At 65.8% G+C, this 19,645-nt stretch overlaps 1 protein-coding gene across 4 annotated transcripts; it reads right to left on the bottom strand.

Moving 5' to 3' along the window:
- Positions 1-3,414: 3,414 nt before the first annotated feature.
- On the bottom strand, positions 3,415-18,077 carry FRMD1 (FERM domain containing 1). 4 transcript variants are annotated; one of them, XM_047769726.1, is made up of 15 exons: positions 17,985-18,077; positions 17,757-17,890; positions 17,208-17,361; positions 16,485-16,620; positions 14,417-14,507; positions 11,162-11,241; positions 10,777-10,853; positions 9,659-9,845; positions 9,402-9,557; positions 8,794-8,859; positions 8,540-8,608; positions 7,827-8,001; positions 6,966-7,253; positions 5,567-5,646; positions 3,415-4,978 (listed from the first exon to the last, which is right to left on the bottom strand). In XM_047769726.1, exons 4-15 carry the CDS (start codon positions 16,551-16,553, stop codon positions 4,796-4,798), a joined length of 1,521 nt encoding a protein of 506 aa, XP_047625682.1. In that variant the 5' UTR covers positions 16,554-16,620; positions 17,208-17,361; positions 17,757-17,890; positions 17,985-18,077; the 3' UTR covers positions 3,415-4,795. The 4 variants fall into 4 exon arrangements, with proteins under 4 accessions (XP_047625682.1, XP_047625683.1, XP_047625684.1 ...); XM_047769727.1 differs by lacking the exons at positions 17,757-17,890; positions 17,985-18,077 and adding an exon at positions 17,022-17,092 and having other exon boundaries at positions 17,208-17,575; XM_047769728.1 differs by lacking the exons at positions 9,402-9,557; positions 17,757-17,890; positions 17,985-18,077 and having other exon boundaries at positions 17,208-17,577.
- Between the last annotated feature and the right edge of the window lie 1,568 nt (positions 18,078-19,645).

The following is a 19,645-nucleotide window of genomic DNA, read 5'->3' as shown; positions in this document are numbered from 1 at the left end:
GAGTTCCCTCAGGGGGACAAAGCCTTTAGGGCAGGATTGCAGGCTGAGGACAAAGCCTTCACAGGGCAGCGGCAGTGAGCCAGTCTGTCCTCAGGAGATGCGCTGACAGCAGCGGGGGCAGGTGAGGATGACACCACAGGTCCTGCATTTACTTTGGAAGAAGAGGCAGCTGGGGGACACGGGTGCCTGGAGAGGCGAGAACAGGTCACACCCCGGGGGCCAGAGGGGCCTGCTCCGCGCCCAGGGTGCCCACGCTGCACGAGGCGGACCGAGCCCCCGGGGACAGCGTGTGCGGCCACCAGTGCTCTAGGAGGAAGAGGAGGCACTGACCTCAGCACCGCCCCGATCCTGTGACCCTCTTCTTCCTCCCCCACTTCCTCTGCCCTCCCCTAGGCCCTATAACCTCCCGTGGGTGAGAACGAGGCCCAGAGGACACTGCCTGCCGCCCTGGGAGCCCCCTTAGGACTGTCCCTTGAGATGGTCACTCTGAGGAGGGGAGCCGCCCACAGGCCCAGGACAGAGGCATGTGGCTGTGCTGTCAGCATGTTGCTGTGGCCCCGGGGCCCCAGCCCTCAGGGAGGCCGAGGCTCAGCCTCAGGACTGGGGTTCTGTGGCCTCTGACTCTGTGCTGCTGTCTGGCCTCACGGTGGGGCGCGGTGGGGGCGTGACGTGGGGGGGGGGGCAGGTGCCACACGCCGTGGGACTCTAGAGGCCTGTGGGTCCCGGGCCCTTGCCCTGCTCGCTGGCCGGGCTGGGGGCCGGGCAGGAGGAAGAGGGAGTCCGGACCCGGCTCTCAGCACCCAGAGCACCTGCAGGGCTATGGCCTCCACGCAGGCACTCGGCCACCGTGGAAGCCATCGTGCACAGGGGCAGGGGGCTGTTACCAGAAATGCAGCCAAGATCCGCCTTGAAAACTCCAAACCCGGATGGGGTTGCATGTGTGCCCAGAGTCTGCCCCCACCTGTGCTCCCACATCAGTGTGGTGACAGCAGGGGCAGTGGACACACCGGGACGGGCGCTCGGACTGGAGCCGCTCAGTGGGCCAGGTGCCCAAGCCCTGCCCTGGGGGAGGGGTGCAGGGGTCTGGTCCACAGACGGCTGGGGAGGAGTGGCCGTTGGCAGGGCCAGGCAGGTCACTGCTTCAGGTACTTGTCCCCCCCTGGACCTCCCGGGCCTGCCCCCCCCCACCCCAGGCCAAGCCCTGCAGTGCTCGAACCCTTGCGCTACAGCCCCGCAGGCCCACGAGGCTCCCGGGTGGCCGTGGCTGAAGTCTACTCACGATTAATGCGTCTACACTGGCTCATGGAGGAAAGCTGGGTTTGCTGTCATGGGAGCCCCACACCTCAGGGGATGAAGTGGAGAGCAGAGGGGCCCTGGGACACGTTCTGGTCTGTGACCAGGGGCCTAGAGCAGAGTCCCTCATGGGCCTGGGGCCTGAATCTTCCATAAATAGGCAGTGGTGGGGCCCCTCCTGCAGGAAAAATAAGGTCACGCCTTTCATTCTAAAGCAGGTGTGCCGAGGAACACCAAGAACCATCATGTCGCAGCTTAAAAAGCTTTAAAAAGCTGGCAAACAGCCCAAAGAGCCAGGAAGTCCACGAGGCACTCGGATCCATTCCTCTGACCGCCCTTCCCAGCTGCGGCCTCGGCTGCGGTGCCGGCTGGGAAGCACTGGGCTCTCCCCCAGCTCCGGGACCGGGTTAAGGCCCCCCCACCCCCGGCTCAGCAGGGCCACGGCAGCGCCTGGGAGCCTCGTGAGCGGCGGGCCTTCCTTCCCCACGGCCTGTGCCAGCTTGGTTTCCCCGCAGGGACCCACATGCTTGGGGCACCGGGGGCAAGGTCCCCATGAGACGTGGCCTCTGGCCGCAGGGCTCCTCCTGGAGGTCACTGCTGCCCCGTCCAGCTGGACGTGACTGTGAAGCTCGTGGGTGGGGCCCGAAGCCACCCTGCGTGGGCTGTGGTCAGTGTCCCCACTGGTGCGGTAACGGGGAAAGTCTCTCCAGGGCCTCGGGGACCCCAGCTGCTGGGCGCACGCCTGTCCTCCCCAAACCCACCCAGACCCCACATGGCTGATCCTGGGCTGCCAGGCCCTCCTGGAGGAAGGACGCCCCAGGCCTGGACCATTTCCTGAGCGGTGTCCTGGGCTGGGTGTCCCCGGGCCACAGGGCGTGGGAGACCTCAGAGCAGAGCTGGCCGGCCAACAGCACCCGTGACTGAGAGCGCCAGGGCCCCCAAACAAAGCTGCCCCCAGGGCCAGCAGTGACGTCGAGCAGCCAGCAGGCAACAGCCTTGAGCGGCAGAGGGCCTCCTGCCCGAGTCCCCAGGGTAGACGTAGGCTCTCGGTCCCAGGAAGACCTGGTGGCTGGCCCGGGCTTTCTCATGGATTGGCTTGACCCCAGGCTGCTGTCGCCTTCCCAGCCGGCCTGGGGCGCTGGTGCTCATGGCCCTCTGGCCTGCAGCTTCTGGAGCCATCTGCCCACCTTTGGGGTCCAGGAGAATGTGGGTGGGCTTCCCTCTCAGCTCTGACAGGTGGAGGGAGATGTGGGGGCACCCCCCAGCCCTGGGGCCCACACACTGGGCAAAGGTGCATCTGTCCACTGAGCAGCCCGACTGCCCTCCTCACAGGCCCCCGTCCCTGCTGCTCAGGCCTGCCTGCTGCCTCCCCATCCTGCTCTGACCGGAGCCCCGGGCCAGTCTGCGCAAAAGGAAAGGTGGTTTTTCTAATGCCCCAGAGAAGCCTCCTCCGCTTCCCTGGGCGGGAGGGATGGAGGGGAGGCCGCTGGGCGGGGGGGGGGGGCTGGAGACCACAGGCAGGTCCCTCTTGGCCTCTGACCGTCCCCCATGTGCCCTGCCAGGGGGTGTCTCCACACGGCAGAGGAAGGGCAGAAATAGAAAAACCCCCAACAGAGCTCCGGTGGTTTCTCCGGGTCAGCCAGGGGTCCCCACCGCCTCGCATCTGCCGGGACACAGGGTGCGGGGCCCAGCCTCCCTCCCCACTTGGTGCTGGATGCCCTCGAGTTCAAGATGCGTTGCATGGGGGGTGACAGAGGGAAGGGCAGCCTGAATGTGAGGCTCTGACCTGCCGGAGAGGGGCCAGACGGAGACCACAGGCCCCGAGCACATCCGGGCCAGGCCCAACCCCAAGGTCGGGCCCTGCCCTTCCAGGCCTGTGCCACACACCCTGACCGACCTGCCAGCGGGGCAGCGGCCGGCCCAGCACCACAGCGTGCCACCAGCGCCCTCTCGTGGCAGCGGCGAGACCCTGCGCTCTGAGTCCCCCAGCGGCTCCAAGAGGGCGTGGTATGAACCGTCCCATCCCTCCAGGAGCCGTCACTAGGTGGGGGTGGGTCAGCACCAGCGTGGACATGCCGCCCGGACTCCCGGCCGCCCAGCGAGGCTGCCTGGCTGCACACGGACATGTGTCGAGCTCTTTATTACACGCGCCCAGTATGTGCACACATAAGATCTCCTTTTATACAAAGAACCGAGAAGCCTAGCCCAGCAGAGTCACTTAGCTCCCCCTGCCCCCGGCCACCCCCCCCCAGCTCAGCCTCCGCCCCGTCCCCAAAATGGGCAAGAGATGGCTGGGCCCTGTGGGGTTCTCGCGGCAGGAGCACAACAGGGAGGGGACGAGGGCGCCTCGGGGCCACAGTGCGAGGACGATCCGACACTGACACACAGGTGAGCAGGTGTGCGCTGGGATCTGGCCAAGGGGACAGGGCTGGCGGGACCCACAGGTGCATTAAGCCACACCACGCCCGTCCCAGTCACCAGCCGTGGGGTCCCTCCTGTCCCAGAGCAGCCCCCGCCCTCCCCGCCAGGTCAGGGGGCAGGTGAGACGTAGCAGCAGCCCTGTCTTTCCATCTGGGACACAGAACATAGATCTGAGGCCAGCTCGCTCCACCAGCTGGGCTTCGAGAAGGCCCCCTGCCCCGGCTCAGCCCTGAGGAAGCTGCCCCGACTTTGAAGGGAAGGCTAGTACTGCCTGCAGACAGGCCACCCTCCCCACCTGCGGACATGTCACTGCACTCCTGCCCAGGAGGCTCTAGCCCCAGGTAGGATGGCCGGCCTGCTCACTAGCCCCTTAATCGCCGCAGCGCAGCCTCCAGTGAAAGTCAGGGCCTCTCCACACACTTTTCCAGAAATGGTTGTACAGCTCCGCTCAGCTACCGGCTGCCACCTGGGGAAGGGGTGAAAGCCCAGGAGGGTCTCCTGCCCCAGAAGGGGGTCGGGCAGCCCCACCTGCACCCCCACGTCCCATCCAGTCTTCTGACTTGGGGAGGGGGCAGTGGCAACGAATGGCCTGGAAGGGTGAGCAGTGCTGATGACAGGCCACGGCTCCCTCGTGCTCTGACGGCCATCGGGTTGGGTGATCAGGGGTGCAACCCCATGGGTTGGAGGGTCTGAGAGCTGCTACGACCGCTTCATCCAGGTTAGAGCCAGCATGGCCCCGCCCACTGCCCAGACGCTGGACCCCAGACCTCAGCTTCCGCCTCCCGGAGACCCGGATGCAAGGAGGTTGGACTGGCCCCAGTCCGCCCGGCAGGGAAAGTGGGACCTGCTGGGCGCTTCTGGGTCTGACCCCGACAGGTGCAGGTGCAGGAGGAAGCCGCTGAGTAAAGGGCCGGCAGCAGGGGCCTCGCCAGGCGGTGGGTGGCAGAGAGAGGCGAGGCCGGCGATGTGGGGATAGAGCCTCACCACGTGGATGGACAGACCGGAGCAGCGGCGGAGCCGGGAGGGTGTCGCAGTGAAGCCGGGATGGAGCCCACGTGGGCAGAGCGGCCCCAGGAGGCATCTACACCACAAACTCCTCTGGGAGCAAGTCCAGGGCGAGGCTGTTCATGGATCTCCTTGACCCAGGGTCCAGCGCACGGCTGAGGGGGCAGCTGCGTGGCTTGGGGCGCGGGGCGGGGGTTGGGTGCCCGTCGTCCAGGCTGCGGCTGTGCTGGTCTTCGTGTCCGGCCACCGCCTCAGGGCCCTGCAGTGAGACCCCCAGGCCGCCCTGTAGTGCCTCCCTCTCCCTGCCTTCTGCTCCCCTTCACCCCGCCGAGTCCCAGGCTGTGCCTCACTTTGAGTCAGATCACACCCCCCACACCCCTCACGAAGTCACTCCCTTTCCAGGGCCACCACCCTTCCACTGGGCCCCCAGGTCAGCTCTGGGCAAGGCCAAGAGCCTCCAGCCCACACTTCCTCTGCGCCCCCCACCCCTGAAACACTGGCTTTGGCCCCTCCGCCTGTTCCTAGGGGCCAGGGTCCCATCCCAGAGGCTGGCACTCCTGTGACCTGCTGGGCGATGCCCACACCACCTCCCATCAGGAGTGGGGTGGGGTAGGGGGTGGACGCAGTGAAGGTGCAGCCAGGAAAGACCCCCCCACACCCGCCCACCCACCGCAAGGCAAGCTGAGCTCTCAGCTACCAAAGCCCCAAACTGCCTTGGTCTCCTGCTGTGGGGCGGGGTGGGGGACCCTCCCACAGACCTGGGCCCCTGACGGGGTTGGGGGGGGGCGCTGGAGCACAGGGGCAGGTGCCAGGCCCCGCGCTGCCCGGCCCACGGCTGGGGAGCTACCTGGTGCACGGCCTCGGGGCTCCGGTCCCTCGTGCCGAGCAGCGTGATCTGCAGCACGGCAGCGGGCTGCTGGGGAGAGGCTGCAGGCAGGGGAGGGGCGTGAGCAGGGCCTGGGGACACTGCCTGCCCCCGCAGAGGGCCGCCCACCCGGATCCAAACTCTGAGCTGCCCCTGGGAGCCACTGTGGCTCTCCCACCTCTCCCCCAGGCCTCAGGGTCACAGAGAGGTGGGGCCGTGACCCCCTGCAGGTCACCTGTGACACCAGACCTATCTGTGTTCCTCCGTGGGGTGTCTGAGTGCCTTTAAGGAGCCCTGCCTGTCCCAGGACCCCACCCCACCTGCTCCCACCACCCTGTCCTTACACGGGGTGGGAGGTGGGGGCTGCTTTGTCGTCCAAACACTGCTGTCGGAGCAAAGCAGGTGCTTCCTGGGCAAACACCGTATCACTGCTCATACTGGTGGCAGACCATGAACTTGGAAAAACCTCAGCGATGGAGGCCAGCCGCCCCTTCCCCGTGGACCAGATGCTCCGAAGGTAAAGGTGGACATGGCTGCCCGATACTGGAGGACTCTAGGTGACTCTGAGTGATGCTGGGTGACCATGGGAGGCTCTGGGAGACTCTGGGTGACCATGGGAGACGCTAGGTGACTCTGAGTGACCATGGGAGACTCGAGGTGACTCTGGGTGATGCTGGGTGACCAGGGGTGACTCGAGGTGACCCTGGGTGATGCTGGTGACCATGGGAGACTCTAGGTGACTCTGAGTGACCATGGGTGACTCGAGGTGACTCTGGGTGATGCTGGGTGACCAGGGGTGACTCGAGGTGACCCTGGGTGGTGCTGGGTGACCATGGGAGACTCGAGGTGACTCTGGGTGATGCTGGGTGACCATGGGTGATGCTGGGTGACCCTGTGGGGCCGTGGGTGGCTAGGCCCTGAGGGGTCACGCCCTCGGAGGTGCCCTTGTGAGCTTCCTGGTGTGACAAGGCCCCTGCCCCAGCCCTGCTGTGAAGGAGCCCTGAGGACAGAGAGCTCACGCTGGGCCAGCCGGGCACGCCTGTCACGTGACTGCTACTGACCCTCCCCGTAACTAGGAGCAGCTGGCTGAAGGCTGTCTGATGGCGGGATCATACTCGGGGGGTGCCGGTCAGGCCAGGCTCCCTCCAGGTGACCAGCTGCGCGGGGACTGCCGGACCGCCACCCACTGCGTCCTGCCGGGAGGGTCCTGTCCTCCTATCTCTGCCCCCAGGCCTTTGGTGGCCCCCGTGGGACAAGGTCCCCGGGAGTCAGGGCCACGTGTACCTGGGCATCTTTCAGCGCCCAGAGCGATGGCCCGACGAGGCTGGCCAGGCAGCATGCTCGCCAGGCCCCTGGTCCCAGGTGTCCCCCTCAGGCCCACCTCTGCCGCCACCAAAGGTGCCACGGCTGCTCTGGCTGCTGCTGGAGCTGCAGGGCGGCTCGTCCACCGACGTCTCCCCTGGCTGGGAGTCCACTGCGATGCCCGACGAGAGGGAGCTGCAGTGGCTGCCAGCTGAGAGGCGCCAGAGGCGCTGGGGACACTGCCTACCACCCCCACTGTCCCCACCGCTGCCGCTGGGGGAGCCGAGGGGAGCCCTGCTGGCCAGGTCCGGGTCCCAGTGCAGCTCTGGCTCGTCACTGACGTAGGACTCCCGGTAGCACTTCCTCTCTGTGGGGAGGGGGTGGCGTCAGAACAGGTGTGGACAAGGGGAGGGGGCGCCGAGTTCCTGGCGCTGTAAGTGGAGGCCCCGGGGGCGGGCCGACCCTCTGCCCTGAGCCCAGAGGTCCTGGGCGACGTGGGGAGGGAGGGGACAGGAGTGTGGCCCAGAGGTTGGGGCCAGTGTGTCCCCAGCCCAGGCCACCCAGGTGGGATCTGTCAGCTGCAGCCAGTGGGGCCCCCTGTACCCGCTGCTCCAGGGCTCTCCCACCGTGTCAGGCTGAGAGACCCCCTCGGAAGCCCTTCACAAGCAGGCGCGCATGGCCAGGGTGAGGGGACCCCCCGGGGTCACTGCAGCCCTCGCCTCGCCCAACCTCAGCCTTCCTCTCGGCGGCTGAATCCTCCCCCAGAACCCCAGATGCCCTGCCGCCCATCTTTAGAATCAGATCCCAAGAGAGCTGGAGAAGTGGGGTCACAGGACCCCTTGCCAGCCCCACGGTGGGAACCCACGGTGTGACCCTGGGTGCTGCACCCAGCACGCCCGGCCCAGACCGTGGCTGGGGCGTGGACGTGGCAGCTGCCCACCTTCGGCCTCCTCCAGCTGCTGCAGCCGCTGCAGCGCGGGCTGCAGGCTGAGGTGCAGTTGGTGGCTGGCCCTCAGCAGGTGCAGCAGCGGCCCGGGCCGCCAGGCGCCGCCCGCATAGTACACCAGCTTCCGGGCCGAGGGCAGCCCCTCCGGCCAGATCTCGAACTTCTTCCCCTGAACAAAGAGACCGGACGAGACTTAATAGGAACTCATCTGGCAGGAGGCGAGGCTGGGGCCTCAGGACCGCGGCGACGCGGCGCCCGCGGCTCGGGTCTGGGAGAGGCCGGCCTCCCCCGCTGACAGCTGCCCGGGGCCTGGGAAGGGACACCAAGCCTCACCCCTGCCGTCCAGAGAAGGGCCCTGTGGGGAGGGCACTGTCCCCGCCCTCCGCCCTCCGCCCGAGTGCCGGGCCTGGCCAGGGCATCCGGAAGGTGCGCGGCTGTGGCCTCCTCCCCGCTCCCCTTTCTTTTCTGCACCCAGGAGCCAGGAGTACTGGTGACGAGAACCAGGACACTGGGCCCCCCAGGGAGGCACCTCCAGTGTCAGGCAGGCTCCACGTCTAGACGCCCCAGGCGCAGGCCTCAGGCTGCAGCTCGTGGACAACGACTGCCTGGCCAGTGGCCTGAGGACAAGTGTCTGTTACACTGTCCTGGGCTCCTGGGGGCTGAGACCCCGGCCCTCCCCCGCAACCTGGAGCCCCTGAGACACGCACCAGAAATGCCAGCTTCCCCACGTGGGACCAGGCGAAGTCATGGAGCAGCTGTGCAGCGTGGTTCACCTCCTGCGGGACAGCAGGACCGCCGTGGGCCCAAGGCAAGGGACAGCAGAGGAAGGCAGTCAGGCCACTGCCTCAGGGGAGGGAGGGGGACGAGTGGGAGGGGGAGGGGACAAGACAACGGGAGGGGGGAGGACGGAAGCGGGGAGGGGAGGGCCCCAGCGGTCGCGGTCACGTTCCTTCGCAGTCACCTGAAAGACCTGCACGCCTCGGAGGGTCAGTCCCAGGACAATGGTAGGCTGCTCTTCCTTCTTATCCTGCAAGGACGTGGGCTTTGGGGGTGAGGGCCTCCTTGTGGACCCTTGCAGGTGCAGCAGGAGTGTCTGTGGTCGGTGGCACCCGGGCTGGGGCGGGGCCCCCGGGCAGCGACGCCCACCCCCCAAGCCTGGAGGTGCCATGCCTGCCCCCCTGCCTCTGCTCATGCCCAGCATCCACTTGGCTGGACGGTTGAGCACCTTAAACCCACCGACGAGCCATCCGTCCACCTTCCCCAACACAAGCCCTTGTCCAGGGGACCCTGTCAGGAAAGCACCAGAGGCCACCAGGCCGCAGACAGTCTGTCCGGCATTAGGCAGGAGCATTAAGCAGGGGAGCCTGACCGGGGGCGGGGGGGGGGGTTCCTGCACCCACCCTGCAAGTTCACCTGAGCCCAGGAGCTGCCGCTATAGCCTAAGGACGCCCTGGCCCTCCCGTCCCGGGCCGGGGTCCTGGCCACCCCCTGCTCTACTTCTCTGGGCCCTTGCGGAGGAGGGTCCTGGGCCAGAGCTGCCACCCCCGCCCAGGGTCCGCATGGCCGGACCTTGCAGAGCCTGAAAAAGTGGACGGGCACGTCCTCCAGCCGGCAGGCCTCCCGGATGAAGCGAAGTGCGGCCTCCTTGGGGCTCAGGCCCCGCTGCTCGCGGTGCAGGGCGGGCACGTGCCTGAGGATGTAGGCGCTGCCCCTCCTGGCGATCACCTGGGGGGGTGTCGCAGGCTGCGGTCCAGCGCTGCTCCCCCGCCCCACTCGGCCCACAGACCCCGGGCGGCGGCAGGCGGGGAAGGGGGGCGCAGCCTCACCCACGGCGGGAAGTAGGCCTGCGGCTCGAAGTACCGCCCCACGTGGGCCTGCTCGCGGTGGTTGCCCAGGTCGGCCTGCAGGGCGTAGGCGGCCAGCAGGAAGTAGGCCTCCTCCCGGTGGGCGCAATGGGACCTCAGCACCCGCTCCTTCAGGTGGCAGTAATACAGGTGCCTGGCCGTCCTGTCGCTGGGAGGGGAGGGGAGGGGAGGCCGGCTGGGAAGGCTCCCTGCCCCGCCAGGCCCACCCCCACGTCCCTGACTCTCCACCACAGCCCTCAGAGCCCTGCAGCGGGGGTGGCACAGGTGAGCGGGCTGTTGAGAGGCCAGGTGAGCCTGAGCTCGGGGGCTCCTCACACCCGGACAGACGTGGCAGGCCTGGTTTACAGAAGCTCATCCCCAAGAGAGGGCCTTTCCTCTGCTAAGGTTCCAACGCGCAGGGAGGGGCCCCGGGAGGAGACGCCAGATCTTCCAACACCGCAGGGAGACTGGCCCGCAGCACGGGGCCGAGACGTCCAGAACCCTTCACCCCGCCGACAGCCCTTCCTCCCTGTCTCCCTCCCAGAAGGCTTGCTGGGGCCCCGCCTGCCCCCACCCCTGGGCTGGAGGTAATTCAGCTGCCAAGTGGTCCTGGGTCCGTGTTATCCTACATGCTCGCGGGTGGGTCTCAGGAAAGGAGCCCCGGTGGCTCAGGAGGAGGCCTGGCAGGTGTGCAGCCGAGAGCCGGGAGCCCTGGAACCCCGAGCAGGAGGAACTCCTCACACCCGCCCCACAGGCCGGAGAAAACCAGCCCTGGGGAACAGAAGAGCTGTGCGAAAAACTCTTTAACGTCATCTTAACTTTTTTTTCCTTCCTTTTTCCGTTCTCCCTGCAGAGTATGGAAATTCTCGGGTCAGGGACCCAATCCGAGCCACGTCTGTGTGTGGACACACACACACACACACACACACCTGCGACCTACAGCAACCCCTGAACTGGGCAGGGGGTCAGACGGGCAGTGCCACCGACACAAGCTGGATACTTAACCCGCCACGCCCCAGCGGGAATTAACCAGAATGCGCAAGCACAGGGGCTCCGGGTTCCCACAGGTCTCCCGGGACCCGCCTGAGGCCCCCGCTCACCTGATGACCCTGCCGTTCTCCACGTAGAACTGTACCCCGAGAAAGGCCACGAACGGGGCACCGGGTCTGCCCCTTCCCTGGGGACAGAAGGCCGTTCTGAGGCCGGGGCAGTGCTGCCACCTCAGCATGTCCCACCAGCCCCAGGCTTCAGCTCGGGTCTCTCCTGCTGGGCAGGTCCTGACCGGACGTTGCTTCGTCAAAGGGAAAAGCCGAGCGAGGGTCCAGAAGGCTCGTGGGCCTTCGCCCGCACCCACGTGGCCGGTTCTGGCACCTGGCCAATGCTGCACGGGGGCTCTGGGCAGCAGGGGCCACCCGGCGGGGCAGCAGCCGGCCCTTCCCGGCCCCTCCGCCTGCACTCCCCCCTCCGCCCAGCGGTTTAACCTACTTTATGCTTTTCCCTCTTCCAGTCCTTGGAGAAGTATTTGCTGAGCTTCTGCTCCAAGTCCATGAAGACATACTCATTGTCTAAAGAGAGAAACGCGCCTTCAGCAGAGCCTGCTGGGAAGGGCTGATGGGACAGTCCCACGTGGTGGCCTCCCTGGAGTGGAGGGCACAAGAGTGCATCACCCGGTGTCCGGGCGTCAGTGCTACTGGCTTTTCCAGATGGTTCCCAGAGCGCCCGGACAGTAGATACTGGAACTTAGGTGTTGGATATGAGGTGATGCTGAAGCTGGGACACGCTATGGGGCGCCACCTTCCAGAAGGTGGTTTGGGGACAGGCGTCCAGGGGGCCTTCCCCACACCAGCTGTGGGATGAGTCCTTCAAAACCAGAAATGCCGGTAAACCTGGAACCAAATTCACCAACATCAAGCCAACGGCCAGGGTACGGCGGCTGCGCGGGGGCAGGGCCACGGCAGATGCGTCTTTCGAAATCCCACGCTCTGCGTTTTTAGACTGTAATGACCATGCGTTTCCTTTATAAGCTGGAAAAACCTGAGACGACCCTAGAGAGGAGGCGGAGCCGGGAGCTGCCCTGTCACTGTCAGGTGGCTCTCAGGGCCTCGACTGCACCTCCTGCAGGCCCTCTGGGGCAGGACGGTCACCAAGCCCGGTGGGCAGAGCCTGATGCAGGAGGACCACCCACGGGTTGGCTGGCCCCAGATAGCAGATGCTGGCACTGGCGACAGCTGAGTGTCACTGGTGCCCTCACTCGATGCAGCTCACGTCCAGGGGCCCCGAGCTAAGGCAGTGACCCCATCACAGCACCCAGACGGTGTGTAAAGCTGCCTCAGGCATGGCGGGGAGGGGGCTTCAGGCAGTGGAAACTGAGCACGCTCAGCCGCTGGCTTCGCTTTGTGGTCCTTGCCCACGTCCGCGCCTCACTGCTGTGCCAGGCTGGGGTGGGACAGGGGCCCCGCGCCTGTCCTTGCGTCTCTGAACCCTGGCGCTGAAACCTACCCCACGTTGCAGCTGACAAAGCCAAGGCTTTGGAGACTCGGAAACACGCCAGTCACACAAGCTAATGAGGTCTCGTGGGGGCCTGTGCAGCCCCTGCCAACCCCAGGCCTAGGACCCGCGAGGCCAGGGGTCGGCAAACGAGGGCCCTGGGGCAGGCCCTACCCGCCACCTGTTCTTGGGAAATACAGTTTTTCCTCTGACTCCGTAACGTCTATGCATCGTCTGTAGCCACTTTCATGCTGCAAAGCCAGAGGCCCTCGCTGCCCGGCGTTGCACACCCAGCTTGCCGACCTCTGCTCCAAGCAAACCCTGCTTCTCACTGAGACCGTCCTGCTGTGACTGAGAGGCTCCCTGGGAGTGGGTACAGTGCGACTTCAGTTCCATGAAGCCGGAATGTTCTAGAACCAGATGGCAGACACGAAGCATAAGCACTGGTGGCCCCCACCCCCAAATAAATCCAATTCTTAGAAACACTCGCGTCCTGAATGGTTGTCCACGAGGACCAGACACAGCAGCAGCGTCCAGCGGCTAAGACACTGGTCCTGGATGAAAATTTAAACGAGGGCAAAGCTACCCATTAACTTAGCTTTCCTTGCAAACGGGGAAAAGTCCACTAACATTAAAATTTAACAGCAACATTGAAATCTGCTGCCCTAGGATGTGGACCCCGGGCTAGGTGGGCACCGTGCCCCCTCTCGGCAGCGGCATCTTACTAAAGTCCCTAAATTCTGCCCCAGCCCCAACTGGGGAGCTGCTTCCTGACAAACAGCAGAAAAGGAGGTTGTCCTGGCGCTACTGCCTCCCCGGGCTCAGCCTGGGGCCCGACCCAGGACGTCCCAAATCCACACTGGATGCGGGGCCGAGTCCAGGGCAGGGTTCCCATCGGGCCACGAGCCCCCCCCCCAGCCCTGCCACGTCTTTCCTCCCCTTGATTGGTCCCCCCCTCCTGCCCCCAGGCTCTCAGCTGCCCCGAGTTGAAATTCCTGGCCCCAAGGGGAGCCTGGTGAAGGCGGAAGACGCGCCAGTGACAAGCCCGGCGCCCTCACCTGAGCTCGGGGCTGGAGGGCGGGGCCCAGGCACAGAGCGTCCCTGCGGCCTGGGTGGGGGAGCCTCCATGGGAGTGGGACCAGGACATCACACAGGGGCCCCTGCGGGTCTGCTTCCTCAGAGACAGACTTACGACCCTGCGGCCAGCTGCCCGCAAGGCCGTGGGAGTCCCCACAGGGTCCCTCTTCTCAGATGAGGTCCCGCCTGATGCCCACGCTGGGGGCAGAGCATTCAGGCCGTGCGGCACCTCCCATCCCAGTCTCCTCGTCCGGGCTGGGAAGGGGGTGCTCTGTGCCTGCGACCCCCAAGCTCCCACCCACGGACAAGAGCCACCTGGGCATTTAAAGAAGCACAGGTGCAGACGGCGTGTCCAGCTCCGGGGCACAGGAGGCCCCTGTCCTGCCATCAGAGCCCAGTGCCCTGTGGAGCCCCCCATGTGGCCCTTGGGCTCCCCTGCCCCACCCCGTGCTCACCACTGAATGGGGGGGGTGTCCCTAGAGGCCTGGGGGTGGAGGGTGGGACAGGGGATGGGGCGGGCTGCCCCACCTCCTCTGCCCGCAATGCCACTTGTGGGCGTCCTCAGCCCAGATTCCCAGGGCTCTAACCAGCCCGTGCAGACCCCACCTGGGCTTCCGGCTCCCCGCCTTCTCCAGAAAGGACGGTGTCCCGCCCCCTCACTGCAGAGGGGAGTGTGTGGGTGTGAGGGTAAGTGTGTAAGTGTCTGAGTGTCTGACGCTTAAATATGTGAGTGTGTGTGTCAGTGTGGGTGTGTGTAAGTGGTCATATATTGTGCGTGTGAATCCTTGAGGGTGTGCAGGGATGAGTGTGAGCATGCGTGTGTATGAACGTGTGGGAATGAGTGCGTGTCCATGTGAACGTGAGCAAGCATGCGTGTGTGTGTGTGTGTGAGCAAATGTGAGCATGTGCATGTGTATTACGTGAGCATGTGCGTATTCATTGTGTGTGTGTGAGTGTGCGTGTGTGTGAAGGAGTGTGAGAATGTGTGGGCACATGTGTGACGGTGTGCATGCACGTGCACGAGTGAGACTGTGTATGTGTGCGAGTGACCACGTGTGCATGTGTGTGTATGAGCGTGCGTGTGAACCCGGATGCAGTGAGGAGGCGTCGCCTGGTCAGCCTAGTGCCCGGGACCCGTGGGAAGAGGCGCCTGCGTTGTCCGGGCGGCTTGCTTACTTCTCACCACGCTGAGGCCAAAGAGCTGGGCTTCTCTGATGCTGGCCAGGTCGCACACCTGCTGGAAGAGCTCGCGTCCGGTGGCCTGCACCTGTGGAGAGGGGGGTGCTCAGGGAGCTGACCAGGGCTGCCCCCAGAGAGGAGGGGGTCCAGGGGGATCACCCCCCCCCAACTCTGCGGGCCATCTGAGAGAGGATGTAGGGAGCCCGGGGGATGTGCTCTCCTGCCCCCAGCACGGGAGCCCCCTCCCTCCGTCCCTGGCCTGTGCACTGGGGGTGTCCAGGGACGGGGGGACGGGTGGCTCCGTGCCCCCTGGGAATCTCACTGGGCTTCCTGCTCACCCCAAGCCACCATCGCCAGGCAGCTCTTGAGAGCAGGGCTGGGTTCTGCACACCCCTGGGAGGGGCGTGCCGTGGAGGCATGAGTCCCTGCACAGCAGTCTGCCTGCCCCACAGGCACCTCCTGCCCAGCTTCAGCCTCTCACCTTCCCGCACAGCCGCCCCCTCGCAGCCGCCCCCGCACAGCCCTGCCCCCTGCTGCGAGGCGGATGGGCTCTGGAACCAGGGGGCCTGGGCTCAGCCCCAACCGTCAGGCAGCCCGAGCCTGTTTCCCCACCCGTGAGGTCAGACCACGTGCAGGGCTCCGTGGCTGCGCGCGGAGCAGGCTAAGGAGGGCAGCAGTGCCCAGTGCGAGGGCATCCGTTGGGGCCGCGAAGCGGAGGAGAGGCCGGCCTAGAGGCGCCTGGGAGAGCGGCGCCGTGAAGCTCAGAGGAGGACCGTCGGCCACTCCACTTGCCCTCGAGCAGCTGGTGCGAGACGGAAAGTCCGCCGTCCCCCAAACGCGCAACAGAATCGCGGCTGGACCCACGCAGGCTTTCACGGGCTCAGCGGGACGCCCTGCGAGGGCCAGAGCTGGGCCGCGGGAGGCCCTGACACACAGGCCCCGAGCGGCAGGCATGCACAGCAGTGGGCCACCGCCACCGCCCAGTCCCCGAAGTGTCTGTGCCCAGTGGGTCAGCCTAGCAGCAGCCTCTTAGGAGCTCTGAGTGTCAAACGGGGGGGGGGGGGGTTGGTGCGAGAGCCACGCATTCCCTGGGGACCCTCCCGCCTGTACCTGTGCCCAGGGGTCACCTGTGTGTGCCGAGAGGTAACTAACATCTCTCGTCAAAGGACCACCTGGTTCTGTGAATCAGGGCGGCCACGGGGCCCTGCCAGGTGAACCCGGAGCCTCCGCAGTCCTGGCCCGGGGCTCAGGGCCTCCCCGAGGGAAGGCGGGAGCCCCGGCGTCCAACCCGGTGTCTGCGGAGGCTCCACGGCCGAGGGCGGGGACGCACAGGAGGACCTGCAGGCTGGGGGCGGCTTCGTGGAGCGTCCCCTCCCGAAACTCAGGGACAGTGGGGCACCGAGGCCTCGAGGGAAAATCCAGCCACTCAAGATGCCGAAAGTAGGGGGTGGAGAAAAAAGGGGAAGAGGGACCCGGGCTGCGGCTCGGAATGTCACCCGGCCGGGGTGTACATGCGACTTCTCACTTCCTAACCACGTCCCTTGGGAGATCGGACCCGCGGTCTCGTCCCTCCAGACAGGACCTCCTGGCACCCGCAGACAAGGTGGGGATGGCCCGCCTCCCACCTCCCGGCTCTGCATCTGGGTCCCCAACCTCCTTAGTTTATTCCAAACCAAGGATGCGGCCACCCTCAGACCTACCCCGCCCAGGCCACCGAACGAGGGTCCAGAAGGGACAGGTCCTTCTGAACACAATCAACCCATGCGGATGCCGGACACTAGAAACTGGGCAGTGCTCAGCCCAGGACCCTGGACCCTGCAGGCCCCAGGCTGTGTTCAGCTTGAGCCGGGCCACAGCCCTGGGCCGCAGAGCGAAGGGACACACGCTGCAGAAAGGCGGCCGAGTCGGAGTTGGTTTCTCTAACCTGTGGGGCGGCCGGCACGATGCTGTCACGGGGGTGGGGGGAGGTGAGCACTTGGCCCCGTGGGTCCCCACAGCCGCCATGTCCCACGGTCACCCTGGCATGGCCTGGCTCAGCCCCAAGCCCCTGCCCCCCCCAACTCACCCCCACGACCAGCCGCAGCCGTTCCCGCGTGGGCAGCAGCACCAGGACGTCCCGATGCTCCGAGGCCATCTCGCTGTCCCAGTGCCGCTCCTGCAGCTTCAGCGTGATCTCAGGACCCAGAGCCCAGCATCGCCTCCTGCGGGAGAGAACGCGTCAGGGCCACGGCCGGGAGCAGGGACAGCCAAGGGCCACCCAGAGGGACCGGGGACACATGTCTTCATGCCTCGGGCCCTCTTCTGCCATCTGGCCCCAGAGGGCACGGCACCCCCAGGCTCAACCTGCTGCAGGCTTCCCGGGGCGGGCCCCCTGCTGAGCTCCTGGCTGGAAACGCCCGGTGGTGGGGCCCGGCCAAGGTCCAGCGTCACAAGCAGCCAGCTGGCCGTGGGCAGGGCGATTGGAATGCAAACAAACAAGGCCAGGCTGGCACCGCCCTGCCCCTGCTGACCTCCCTCCCCCACGGCCCACCTCAGGGGCTCCGGGCCTCAGCCTCCCGCCCCTCTCCTCCTTTCCCAGTCACTCAAAGCCCGTGACACTGACCCCCGAACCAGGGCCGCCGCTGAGGACCCTGGGGGAGCCGGAGGGGAGATAGCACGCGGTCCTGCTCACATCTGGAGGGAGAGGAACCCAGCGGCAGTGACCCCTGGCCCCAGACACCTGAAGGCCCGCGCCCACCCCTGGGGCTGCAGTCACCGCCCCGCCCCCCCTCCAGGACCCCGTCCCCACCTTCTTGCCCAGGTGGGGAGCGGCCAGTCTGCTAACAGAGTTCGTGGTTTCGGGCCTCCTCACGGGCTGTGCCCATCTCGCCTTTCTTCTGGACACTCGGTCTTTGTCCTCTGTCACGGGTCGGTCCTGCCAAGAATGTCTAGAAATGGAGCTTCTGAAACAAAAGCCCACAAAGTGAGGGTGTCACAGAACAAGGCAGGACGGCCGCTGAGCCAGAAAAAGAATCTCGTGCTGCACGTGCACAAGCGTCAGAGTCACGCCGCCCCCAAGGACACGTGACAGGTCCGGGAGAGGCCACCCCCGCAGAGACAGAGAGCTGGCCTGCGCCTCCGGGGCTGGAGGTGCCTGTGCCTGGCACGGGGACGTCCCCGTCAGAGGGCAGCAGCGGGCACCGTGGAGAGTTTACCCAACCCTCTCAGCCGTTCACTTCAAAGGAATGTATTTTACAGCGTGTAAAACACTCCACAACAGCGCTATTAAAAGGCATCACACAGCTGCACAAAACCACACAGAGTCATTCAACAGACGGCACAGAGCACAGCCACTCACTCCAGCAGGTGGGTACACGAGCGTGCCTGCGTGCGCCCTGACGACAAGGACGCTGGGCTCCACCTCTTGTGTGGCCTTTTGCAGGGGGCGCACCTGCCCCTCACGGGGCTGGTTCTGAAGGTCACGTGGACTCACTGCGGGGAGAGAGGGAATCTGAGTTCAGAGGTTGAGCTGCGGCGTTAGTAGCTGTGACGGGTCCCGTCTGCCTGCCCCATGCCCAGTGCACACCTGCCTGACCAGCGCGTGTCCGGTGAAGAGCCCAGGCCCGCTGGCCCGTGGCCGTTCCCACAGTGCTTCTCAGAGCACGTCTTTCATTCAGCTTTTCCTGCAAAGGAGGTCGGGTCAGCCATCCTGCTCATTTCCTCCCTGGGGGGACCTGAGGCTGTGGGGTGTCCTGGACCCCCGCCTGGAGGCCCCTAGGCTCACATGACAAGTGCTCAGTCCCACGGGCACGTCCAGGGTGACTCCTGTATCAGAGTCACCGGAGGATGGCCTTGGCACTTGGGAAGCAAGGGCGTCTGACTGCTGCCAGGCTGGGGGTGGGGGGGCACTGTGCCTCCCAGATGCGAGGGGCCAAGGACACCTGGCAGGCCCGCCTGGTGATGACGGGCCCTAGAGGGGTCTCCCTGCGGGTATCCAGGGCCTGTTTGCCTTTGGCGCTGAGAAGAGCCAGCCCAGAGGAAGGGGATGCAGCTGGGAGCTCTCCGCTGCCCACAGGGGTGGCTCTCCTCCGTCTGCCGCCCGCTCCCACCTCCTGATCTCAATTAAAACGCAAAGCCTTGGAGCGGGGGCGGGTGGGGGGAGGGCCAGCGCCCGAGCCCAGCACCCACCCCTCCACTCACAGGCTGCTGTTCCTCCAAAGGACCTTTGGCTGAGGTTCCCAGGGGACACCTGGGAGTAGCTGCTGTCAGACCCATTTGCCAGCAGCGAGGGCTACACCTAGACCTATGGGTGGAAGCGGGGCTCCTGGGCTCAGACCCCACCACCCTCGGCCTCGCGCTGCTCATCACGGTCCCCCCGGGCACAGCTGTCCGTTGAAGACCCAGGGACATGACAGTGACAGAGGAGGAAAGACCGAGGGATACTGGGGAGCCAGAGGCACTGCATTCGTGCCCACAATAGGCCAGGGGCTCACAGCCACAGTAGCACCAGGACCCTGTCCCCGGAGGGGACCTCACAGGTTATGACAGGCCCCCTGCTCCCCGGTCATGCTCCACTGTCCTTCTCATGAAACATCCTAAACCCAAAGCTACCCCAGTAACCCCTGACCCCACAGCTCCCCTCCGGTCCCACCGGTCCGGCTGGGGCATCGCTGTGAGTGAGGCGAGCTGGTCCTTGTGTGAACCTACGTCCGGGCTCCGTCTTGGGGACTGGACGCCATTGTGACACAGCTCTGGGAGACTTGCCTTTCAGGGTGCACGCGGCTCGCGGGGAAAGCGGGCACCCAGACGAGAACCTGGGGCAGAGAAGCAGCGTGTTTCAGCGACAGATGCCTTTTGCGTGTATTTGAACAGGACGGGTTCTGTTTCAGAGAAATGAAGCATTGTCAACAAAATGCCATGAAGTCGGAGAATTAGCCCATCTGGTTGACCAGGAAATTAAAGAAATGAATTAACCCGAGCGGTAAAGGCATGTTGGAAGCGGCTGGAAGGACAGGGAACGGGTAAGAACGCGGAAGCCGGGCCTTGCATCCGGAAGAATCCGCTGGGACGTGGGAGCTGGGGACACCGGTCGTGTGGGATGCGGGAGGGCCGGGCTCAGCGGGGTCCTGCGTGGACGCACGCAGCAGGGCGGAGCCGGCGTCCAGACCCCGGACAGTGGGCTGGGGGGTCGGCAGAGCGAAACATCTCTTCTCTGTGAGACCCTGGCCCTTTCCAGCCTTTAACGTG

The sequence above is a fragment of the Phacochoerus africanus genome, chromosome 2 (genome assembly GCF_016906955.1).
Source record: "Phacochoerus africanus isolate WHEZ1 chromosome 2, ROS_Pafr_v1, whole genome shotgun sequence".
Classification (NCBI taxonomy): Eukaryota; Metazoa; Chordata; class Mammalia; order Artiodactyla; family Suidae; genus Phacochoerus; species Phacochoerus africanus.
Note: the sequence above shows the minus strand (reverse complement) of the source record. Positions and strands in the feature narration are given on the sequence as shown.